This window comes from Ursus americanus, chromosome 15, assembly GCF_024610735.1.
Source record: "Ursus americanus isolate L20-20 chromosome 15, mUrsAme1.1.p, whole genome shotgun sequence".
Lineage (NCBI taxonomy): Eukaryota > Metazoa > Chordata > Mammalia > Carnivora > Ursidae > Ursus > Ursus americanus.
This window is the reverse complement of record NC_142141.1, coordinates 26,092,433-26,103,871: the sequence shown is the minus strand read 5'-3', so window position 1 is coordinate 26,103,871 and position 11,439 is coordinate 26,092,433. Positions and strand designations below refer to the sequence as shown.

The window sequence follows — 11,439 nt, the reverse complement described above, 5'->3', positions numbered from 1 at the left end:
CTGTTCCTGAGGACAATGACGAAATGCGGTCTTAAATTTTTAAAAAGATATTATTACCAAGGCCTTGGATAATCACATGATTATTTTCAATTATAAATGAGTAAAGGAGAGACTCGGAATTCAAAATATGTTACCAATGTTCCTCTCTAATACAGTATGAAATCTCCCAAAAATGTAACTAAAATTAACCCAAATTTGGTCAAATTTAGAGTAAATGGCATGACCAGGAATAAGTTTGCTACAAAACATATGGGTTTTTCTGGATGATGTTCCAGCTTTAGCTAAGCCTTATTGCAATGCAACTACCATCTGTGCAAAGTTCCACGTCTCTCCACATAGTAAATCTATGTCCAAGTGAAAAATAGAGAGCAACTAAATATGATAGGCACTTTTTCTGCCAGGAAAAATAATAAGTATTGCTATAGAGCAATGAACATCTTTGGATCCTGTCTGCAACTCCATTAAGTTCTTATGGCTTGGATATTTGGAATTCTTTCACCATTTATAACATGAGTCCTCATACAGATATTGGAGAGGGTTCACTCCTGAAGGGAGTTCTTTACTGCATCTACATCAAAAAAGTGTTAAAAGCATAGATCTGATCTCTTCAAACTGATAAACACTTTCAAACATAGGTGTGAAAAACCAAGATTCGAGTTCCAACCACTGCTGTCTGAAACCCTTGTGGTGAGAAAGACAAAACTCTCAAGGTCAAAGCTCAGTCTTCAGAATCTTCTTCCTTCACCAATGCAGTCAGAATATTTCATGGAGGCTTCTTCAATCAAAGCCATTAAAATGGTGAAGTTTTCTTTTTCTCTGTTTTTCCTAACAGCTGGGGCTTATATGACTCCGGAGTGTAAGTATCTCCCAGACCTACCGCATTTGTGCAGCAAATGAATTTCTAGCGATTGTGTTGTTACTTAGAAATGAAAAATTTTCCCAACCATATCTATCCTCGAAATTGTACTATAAATCATTATATTTATTATACTATGATATATTATTATTAAAGTAGGTGTTCTATATTATTATATATAATATATATCAAGTGTATGCTACATGTATTTATCAGTAAAATTATTATAGCTATTAGGTGTTGTAGTGTTTTTTTTTTTTTTATCTTGGAAATATATAATGACTGTCAAAAGAAGAATTACATGAAATAATCTGCTTGGATCCTTCATAGTATATCTTTGGGTTTTCTTCTGCAGGTTTCGGCACGGAGATTATTGGAGGGCGAGAAGTGGCGCCACATTCCCGGCCGTTCATGGCCTCCATCCAGTACCGCGGCCAGCACTTCTGCGGGGGCGTGCTGATCCACCCGCGCTGGGTGCTGTCCGCAGCCCACTGCCGCTCCCGGTGAGTACCCGCGCTCACCTTGTGCGCAAGAAGAGAAGCTCGCCTCTCCCCGGAGAGAGTTTTGTATTTTAACATTCTAAGTTTAATGAGCACAGTCATGTTTGATGAATAGAGATGTAATATCAAGGGGTATGAATAACACTTCAATCATATATATGTATATTTTTAAAATCGAAATAGAGTTGACGTATAATATTAAATTAGTTTCAGGGGTACAACATAGTGATTCAGCAATTATGTACATTATGATAGGCTCACCAAGATCAGGTATATTATAATATTCTTGACTATATTCCCTGTGTTGTCGTTTTCATCCCTGTGACTTATTTATTTTATAACCGGGAGTTTGTACCTCTTAATCCTTTGCCCATTTTGCCCATCTCCCCCCACCCCTCCCTTCTGGCAACCACCAGTTTGTTCGCCATATTTGTGAGTCTGTTTGTCTCTTTTTTTTTTATTGTTACTGTTCACTGTGGGCTTTTTATTTGTTTGTTTTTTAGATTCCACATGTAAGTGAAATCACACAGTATTTGTCTTTCTCTGGCTTATTTCTCCTAGCATATACTGTCCACCACCATGCGGCGGTGAATGGCAAGACTTTATCTACCTTTAGCTTCTGTGATCACTGACCAACTGGTGGAGTTGACTTACCCTCTGGCCCATCCACGTTTTCCGCCCTGAGTTTTCCTTTTCAGGGAGAGCTGGGCCACCTTTCCCAGGCAGGCCATTGGACAGATCCAAGTCCTCGTGGAAGGCCAGGGAAGGCAGCAACGGTAGTAATTGGAGCAGCGACCTTCCTGACCTTGTCAGACAGCCTGTGTTTGCATCTCCACTTTCCCATTTTACAAAAGGGAAATAATAATAGTAATACCTGCTTCATGGGGTTTGGAGGATTAAATAGTATCTATTTAAATATTTTAGTGTGCTTAGCCCATTGTAAGCACAAATAAGTTGCAGCCATAATTGCTATAAGCACGAGAAGCCTGCTTCGTTAATGGATTTTTAGACCCTTTCTGTTAACCCCTCTGCCCCGCCTCCTACCCTAGAGGCCTGGGGTCCACAGTTGGGGACCAACTTAAGGGGGCAACAAACTTCCCAGCAGAAAAAGAGAGAAAAAAAAGTTACAGCTGATTTCTACAAGGAAAGAAAGAGCCATTCTTCTGGAATAGTTAGAACAAAAGCTTTTCTCAAAGTACATTTCAGTCTGCGATTCTCTATGTCAGCTGAAGGAGTCCCAAGCTCTTCTTGGGATGCCGCAACCTTTGCAAAAGGAAAAGCCATAGAAAACCAATTAGGTGTTTGTTGTGGTTTTGTTTATTTGTTGGTTTGGGGGGGATTTGGTTTTTGCTTGGTTTTTGTCTCTATGTTTCTTTCTTCTGTCTCTTGCCTGAATAAGCCAAGAAGAGATGGGAATTTCTTTCCTTACGAACATTATAGCACTTCACCTAAGAATCTCTTGGCCATAATGGCTTGCTCGCCAAGCTATGGAAAAACTGAGTTAACTTGCTTCTGCTCCCATTTTAATAAGACTAGGCACAAATTTAGAAATTTTGAAGCCTGCAGAAAGTGAGAACTTCTGTTTTATTTCTAAATAGCAAGCTAGTAATTTCCAGTTTAGTATGGCTACTGCACCCAAATGGGGTTGTAGCTGTCATAGCCATCACCCTCGCATCCCTGTCACTTCTGTCCTTTTCAGAGCACTTGTCTCCTGGGGACCAGTGAGGCAGAGGGGGACTATCAAGAAATGCTCATTCAATTCCAAATATGCACATCTTCAAATATCCTTACAGCACACATTCAAGGATTCTCACCTCCCCAGACACAGACCTTGACTTATAAATGCTCAAGAAAGGCTGGATAGAAGGAAGGAAATAGATTGGAAGACTTTCTTTTTTTTTTTGCCAAGCCAAAAGCACAGTGTGTGAAGTCCTTCACAAGCCACCAAGTGCTATCCAAAAGTAAATAATATGATTAATTTGAATTTAAAATTTTGTCACGTGAACTTGACTCAATAGAGTGAGTCCTCAAACTGACAAATTAGGGAAAACAGATCTTGGAATTAAAAAAAAAAAGAAAGAAAGTAAGAAAGAAAGAAAAGAAAAACCAACTCTTGCTAAATACCATTTTAAATGGCCAGAGTTTAAAGAACTCCAGAATATGTGGATCAAATTTCCTCTCCAGGACACTTGGGTGTAAAAATGTAGGCGGACTGGTGCTTGGAAAAATATTAAACTTTATGAAATCCAAAATATTTATGAAATAGTTTAATGGTGGCTTCCCACAAATGTGCTCCCAAGTATCCTGGGGGAATAGCTTACTAACTACAGCCTCTGCTCTCAGCAAAACGGTGAAGGAGGCCAGATCTGGGGTGCCCCCTTCTCACTACCCATCCATGCAGCTCCTTACTGCGCCTCTTGGCCCTTCTATCAGATGCCTTGCCAACTAACAAAGGAAACCAGTAAAAAAGCTTCTTGTCTTAAAAAAAAAAAAAAAGCTTCTTCTCTAATTTTATTTTCAGCGTTTCAATTTATCAGAAGCAAAACTCTCACCAGCTCTTTTCCACTGTCTTCCTGATTCTCCCCCTCTCACTGAGCAGCCCCCCACCTGCCTGGGCTGTAATTAGATGACTCCCTGCAGCCCCGTGCACACGGCCTCCCCCCATCTCAGACCACCCCCGGGGCATCCAGAGTAGCATGGTGAAGATTCAGGCCCGGGCTCAAACCAGCTGAGCTTCCAACCCGCCTGCATTTGCATCCCGGAGCCTCCCCTTAATATCCGTGGGTCTTTCTCAAGTTTATCTACCTGAGCGCCAGGCTTCCCCTCTGCAGAGTGGGGATAATCCTAATGCCTCCTTCACAGGACCGTTGGGAAGTGTAAATGAGGGACAGTATGTAAAACGCTTAGCACAGAACCTGGCACAGCACAGTAACGTAGTAAGTGTTATATCATCTCATCGTGTTATTATCTGCACCTGGCGTGGGAGTCACTGAGGCCCAAGTCTGATGGCCCAGGCGTGCTGAGGATGGGACCTTTCTCCGACAGTCAGGTAATTCTCTCCCGTCTTTGAAAAAAGAGACCTCCAGGGAGTCAGGACCCTGTCTTTGTCAGCCCTGGAGGAGTGGGTCTAAGCAGAACCATGGCTCCGTGCCGAGGCAACCCGGCAGAGGAAGTAAGAGGTTTGAAGGAGCTTGGCGTGAGGTTTCCAGAGTGTCATAGAAAAGAGCACTGGGCTTGGAATCACAAAAGCTGCGTTTGAGTCCTGATTCCCCTACTTATCATGTGTGTCACCTTTGGCCAAAGAACCCTTCCCCCAGTGAGGACTATACATCGCATCAGCTCGAACACTGGGAATGGGTTCTTTTTAGGCCCCATAGAAACGATGTTTCAGTAGACAGAAAAGGATTACTGGGAGCAACACGTTGGTCCCGCTCTGCATGTAGTTCTGTTCTAGGTAAGTCCGGGGCGGGACTCAGAAAGCTGCAATTTAAACACACATCTCCTGGAAATTCTGAAGCAAAGACCCCCTGTGCAGAAACCCTACAAGAAACAAATGAAAAAGACTGGTATTATTACGTCTCTGTGTGAATTAGGACCTGGGTCTAGCTAAGGAGGCGGCATCCCAGAATCAGGTAATCCCAGGTATCCTGTGGCAGAAAAATTGACCTTTGTGGTGCAGATCCCGCTGAGGCGAATCAGGAAGTGGAAAGTCAGAAAGCATTCACGGTCTGCGTGCGTTGTGTTGGGTATTAACGTGTCCCAGCGGAGAGAAAACTAACCAAAATATTTCCAAGGCACTAAGGAATCAAGGACAACGGTAAAAGATGAGGGAAACCAGAAACTTTCTCAGCATCCATCCCCTAATCAAACTTCCTCTACCACACCCTCATTTGTGCCCCACAGCCTTCCTTGTGTTCGTTATTTATGCATGTTTCTGTCTTTTCTGTTAAAGCAGTAGTCCTGGGGATTTGGTATCATTCTCCCCCACCTCCCCCCGCAGTTTGGGTTTAATGAGTATGTTGAATTTGAGTTTGAATCAATCCTAGGAAATCTGATCCACATCCTTTGAGAAATTTCATCCCCATCCTGATTTTGCAATAGGCAAACTTTTCAACAAATAGAGCTGAAATTCCCAATATAAACCAAAATAAACTCTTTTGGTAGAAACCGAAGAGTGGTCATTCCCGGCAGTCACAGTCCTGCCATATGCAAACCCACCCCACCGTAGTCCTGAGCTCCTTCTTCAAACCTGAAACAACACTTTCTTCCTTTTCCTGTATGTTTCTGTGCCTTTTAATTCTTATTAATCTTTATGAATCTGTATGTGGGAGTATGTGTGTGTTTTCATTTTTAATTGAAGTGGTGTTGACATACAATATATATGAGTTTCAGAGGTACAACACAGCGATTTGACAATTACGCACATCATGAAATGCTCAGCATGATAAGTATAGTTACCATCTGTCACAAAAGTTATTGCAATATTATTGACTATATTCCCTGTGCTGTGTTTTTCCTCCCCCTGAGTTATTTTATGACTGAAAGCTTGTACCTCTTGAAATTTCCTTTACCTATTTTGCCCATCCGCCTACCCTCCCCTTTGGCAACCACCACTTTGTTCTATGTGTCTGTGAACCTGTTTCTGTTTGTTTGTTTGTTCATTTGTTTTGTTTTTTAGATTCTACATATAAGCGAAATCCTACGGTATTTGTCTTTCTCTGTCTGACTTATATGGGTGTGGATGTTTTTATTGTAATCTGTCTTGATCCTTCTTTCAAGTGACAATGAAATAGTTTTACGTAAACTAGTATAAGTCTTTCTAGAATCTTCCTTGCTCCCTGAAGGATTTGAAGCAGCATCCTAAAAGCACGCATTAAAATGAGATTTTTTTTTTATAGTATGGTGAACACCCCAAGGTGTTGTCAAGATCTCATTATTTCTATTTTCATAACAAGATGTAAATGTAATTTTGGGGCACCTGGGTGGCACAGCGGTTAAGCGTCTGCCTTCGGCTCAGGGCGTGATCCTGGCGTTATGGGATCGAGCCCCACATCAGGCTCTTCCGCTATGAGCCTGCTTCTTCCTCTCCCACTCCCCCTGCTTGTGTTCCCTCTCTCGCTGGCTGTCTCTATCTCTGTTAAATAAATAAATAAAATCTTTAAAAAAAAAAAAGATGTAAATGTAATTTTGTTCGACATGCAGTAAATCAAATCAATTGTGACACTATTGAAACAGTGGTACTGGCGCTGCATATGACCAGGGGTAAGACAAAACAACTGCTGTTTTTTTATCTGACTCACCTGTTTCTATCTTCTAAATATCCACAATGGAATTATCGATGGCTACTAACCCTACCACTTTATTTCAAAGTAGCAATGATTTTTTACCTTGAAGCAAGTTTTCCTTTCTTGTCCAAATTATCTTTCTAATTGACAGGACAGAAGATAGCTTATCTGACAGCCACATAATGGATCTTATTCTCCATATTGCCCCGAGATGAAGTCTAGATATACCAGACTGGCAAATACAGAGTTGAGTCTTCACCTTTTAGTTATTAAAACCCTTAATGCTGGGAAGATGAAAGAGTTCTGGAGATTGATGGCAGTGATAAATGAACAATGTAAATGTATTTAATGCCACAGAACTGGACATTTAAAAATGGTTTAAAATTATAAATTTTATGTTATGTCTATTCTACCTTAATTAAAAAAATTAACAATGGTAGATATAAATCTTGACCCACAACTGGAGAAATATTTCTTTTTACATAAATTAACATAATTTTGTTGTAAACTTGATCTCGATTAGAATTTCACTCCTTTTCCCCGCAGTAAGGTAAAAGTTCTGATATTCATTTGCAATACTAGGAAATTGAGGTGGGGTGAGTCTGAGAGCAGGGCTTTTGGCCCTTGATATTGTCCTTTCATGCTTGGGTCCACTAAGACCTCTGTCACCCCACCTAATCCAAACAAGGTTACCTTGGAGATGGTCCTTGTTCCTGGGTGTTCACCACCATTTCTACTCCCCACTGGGGTATTTGGGACTCGTTCTGATCCTTCTATTCTCTTTGCTTTTTCTAGGCATGAAAAAGTCCAGTTTTTCAAAGTGATTTTAGGAGCACACTCTCTCTCAAAGAATGAAGCCTCCAAACAAACTTTTGAGATTGAAAAATTCATACCATTCTCAAGACTTATATCACATCGTAAATTGAATGATATTATGCTGATTAAGGTATGGAGTGTTTCCTTCCTTCAGTTTCTCCAGCATTCTTACACACCATAGTTCAGCTGTTAAATCATCTACACAAAAGCATTTTGTTAGCACCGTCCCCATATTGGAGGGAAACGTGACATATTCTATAGGGGCCTACTTTACTCCATATACTGCCTTGAAAGGAACAAGAATTTATCACAAATGAAGCAGGTCTGTGTTTAAACAAGGAAAAGCAACACTGATGCTCACATATATGGGAGGGGAACATCTCAACAAGCCCAAGGATCCCCACTGAAAGCTTTTTTTCCCCAAATGCTTTTATCATTAGCGAATGAAAAAATACAAGTCCTTTATACAACCGAGCCAACCAAGTGAATTCAGGGACACATAAGTGAGTTATAACTTAGTCTAGACCATACTTAGTCTAGTCCAAACTTAGTCTAGACCATACTCAAGGGTCTTATCCAGCAGGAAACAGCCCAGCCCTCAAAGTCATGACCTATGGATGTTATTCCACAGAAAACCATCCAATGCAGAGCAAAGGCCAGTTTGCTTAAGACTGGGCAAAGTTCCTGCTCTGTCTAGGCTCCCTCCCCGAGCATCATTGAGCTCTACAGGGATTGGAGAGCATTTCGGAAAAGCAACAACCACAAATACAGCTGCAGGCTACCACCAAAGTAGATTCAAGGAGAGGGATGCCTTCCTAGACCAGAGGGACCACACATACATCGCTCAGACTAATAGCAGAATACTACTGGGGACGAATGATAATTCATTCTCTTTTTAATCTGTCAGCTTCACACGGCTGCAACACTTGACAAACATGTCCAGCTGCTCCACCCAAGCTCCAAAAATGATATCAGAGCTGGAACAAAATGCCAGGTTACTGGCTGGGGAGCCACCGACCCACAATTTTTAACGATGTCTGATACCCTGCGTGAAGTCACCGTTACGGTCATAAATCGAAAACTTTGCAACAGCCCAAGTTATTACAACCACAACCCTATTATAACTGAAGACATGATATGTGCAGGAGACGCCAGGGGCCAGAAGGATTCCTGCCAGGTAAGAGCCCATCGGTCAAATAGGCATCTCAGAGCATCTCAGAGCGCTGTGCTGCATGAAGTCAAGGCTCCCTGTGCTCCCTGGCACAGAGGGAAGTGCGGAGAACAGAAAATCATAACTCCAGAGAGTTCCTCTCCATTCCTGCACTGAGTTCTCCATTCTTTCTCATCTACCAATGTGAATGAGTCATAAGAACTCCCCAACACATAAGCACTCGTTAAATGTCTGTGAATCAGGGTGATAGACAGCATTTGATAACTTTTACAGGCTTCTTCCAAGGGATCTTACCATCCTTAGAAAGCCTACCAACTCTGAGGTCATTAGTGGTGACTGAAAGATAACCCCTTCTCCCCCCGCCCCCAGAACGCACCATTGTAGGCAATCTATAGAGAGGTGTTGGAAGGCTCAAAGGTAAGGAGCTCAGATATATAGTATGTCTTTCTTAAATAATGTTGACAAACTGACTAAAAGGAACAGGAGTCATACTTTCCAGAATCTCTTGCTTCCCTAGGCAGTAAAAAAAACATAGGTGTTCATGTTTACAGTGACACGCAGCACAGCTGGGTTACTAATTTTTTTTAAAGATTTTATTTGTTTATTCGACAGAGATAGAGACAGCCAGCGAGAGAGGGAACACAAGCAGGGGGAGCGGGAGAGGAAGAAGCAGGCTCATAGCGGAGGAGCCTGATGCAGGGCTCGATCCCATAACGCCAGGATCACGCCCTGAGCCGAAGGCAGACGCTTAACGCCTATGCCACCCAGGCGCCCCTGGGTTACTAATTTTTAAAAAATTAGAATGCACTCTTGACATCCTACTGAATTAAGCCTTGTCGAGGGGAGGGCATGATGGCTTTCAAAGATCACATGTACCTGCCGTGCCCTGAGACTGTCGTTCCCCGAAGCCTCTCTTTCCATGGCGACCAGAGCACGAAGTGCTGCAGTCCCCGATGGGAGTGGCAGCAGAGGCAAAGGCTGCTCTTCAGGTTTGAAAGGCCCCTCTTTTCACCCTGTCACTTTCCTTGACAGAATTGTCGTCACATGTTTCCTTCTGAGTCCTCAAGAATCCGTTCACGGAGCAAGTATTTACAACATGGTGTGCAGCGTTAAGTTCAACGACAGGAGAACTCACACACGGAAAAAAAAAAAACCGACCGAGTCCCTGCCACCAATGTATTTACTATGATACATTTCTCCTTTCTGCCCATCTCAGTAGCAACTTGATTTCCGACCCATGGGCGCCAAAATGAAATCCACAATTTAAACATTTCTTCTGTGGATTCCTTTAAACTTTATACCTACTCATTCCTTAATGAATCAAATTCCATCAAGTCACTGATGATCAAAGGTTGTATATATATGTAGTCCTGGACAGAGGGATATGGACAAAGAGAGACAGACAGATGGACAGAAACATGGTCCCAGACAGAGGTAGGGACATAGGCAGAGACAGGCAGACAGATGGACAGAACCATTGCCCTGGCCAGAGACAGAGACAACCCACACAGTAAGGGGCTATATCAGACACTCTTCAGGACACAGAGAAACCAAGGACCCACATGATAATCCTTTGAGTAACAGATAATTGATGGTTGAAAGAGGTCAACAGCTTCTCACCAAGTATCTGTCTATTTTCTTCATTCTAGGGTGACTCAGGCGGCCCCTTGGTTTGCAAAGGTGCCTTCTATGCCTTAGTCTCTGCAGGTCGTAGATGTGGTGATGCCAAGAAGCCTGGAATCTACACCCTAATAACCCGGAAATACTGGGCTTGGATTAAAAGCCAGCTTGCCCCATCTCATGCAAACTACGGCCACAAATGATTTTCTTGGATCTACCAGTTGCTTGTTTTGTTTTCATAAGATGTTCTAGAGGCCACCTTTGTCTTCATATGCAGTGGGATGTGAAGTGGAGTGCAGCAAGGGTCCCCTCCTGGCCCCGTAGGACTGATTTCGTCAAGGAATCAGGTTCTCTCTCCTGTCTGTAGCTGCCATTTTTACTAGGCTGACTTCATTCTGAATAAAAGTTAGAAGACTGTGTCCTTGTCTTTGATGGAAGCAAGGTAAAGCAAATGGTACACTCCTCATTCCACTCACACTCGCCCAAAGGGCAAAAAAACCCAAGCCTTTAGCCAAGCACCACCTTCAACCAGGTTTATGCTGTGATTTCTGCTGTGATTTTACCTTAAACTGCATTTTAAAAATAAGAAGCGGTAAATTCAAGCACCCCAATTCAAGTGAAGAAAGAATCATCAAAGCTTATCCAAATATTTAGGATAGTACTTATTGATTTCTGTCACACTTTGTTCCACACAGGATTTAAGGCAATGTACAAAAATTCCCTTGATAACACCAAAGGTGAAGTGAAAAATAATTTTTCCTGAAAAAATTAAAGATAGAAAATGTTATGTGATCCAGAAATTCCAGTACCAGGTATTTAACTGAAGAAAACGAACACACTAACTTGAGAAATGATCTGCACCCCCACGCTCTCACAGCGTCATTTACAATGGCCAAGATGTGGAAGCCAGTTAAGTGTTCATTGATGGAAGAATAGATGAAGAAACTGTGAGGTATATATATACACACACATAAAACATTCAGTAATATGTATAATGCATATATATAATTATATATAACATATTATATATATAATATTCAACCATAAAAAAGGATGAAATCCTGCCCTTTGTGATAACATGGCTGGGCCTCGAGGGCATTATGCTGAGTGAAATAAGCCAGACAAAGACAAATATCCTATGATCTTTCGTATATGCAGCATCTTCAAGCTCATAGATACAGAGCACTGATT

The 11,439-nt window shown here is 41.9% G+C and overlaps 1 protein-coding gene across 1 annotated transcript; it reads left to right on the top strand.

The window, feature by feature from the left end:
- The first annotated feature begins 738 nt into the window (after positions 1-738).
- On the top strand, positions 739-10,659 carry GZMK (granzyme K). Its single transcript, XM_045815330.2, has 5 exons — positions 739-856; positions 1,212-1,359; positions 7,437-7,587; positions 8,365-8,634; positions 10,278-10,659. Exons 1-5 carry the CDS (start codon positions 748-750, stop codon positions 10,449-10,451), a joined length of 852 nt encoding a protein of 283 aa, XP_045671286.1. The 5' UTR covers positions 739-747; the 3' UTR covers positions 10,452-10,659.
- The last annotated feature ends 780 nt before the right edge of the window (positions 10,660-11,439 follow it).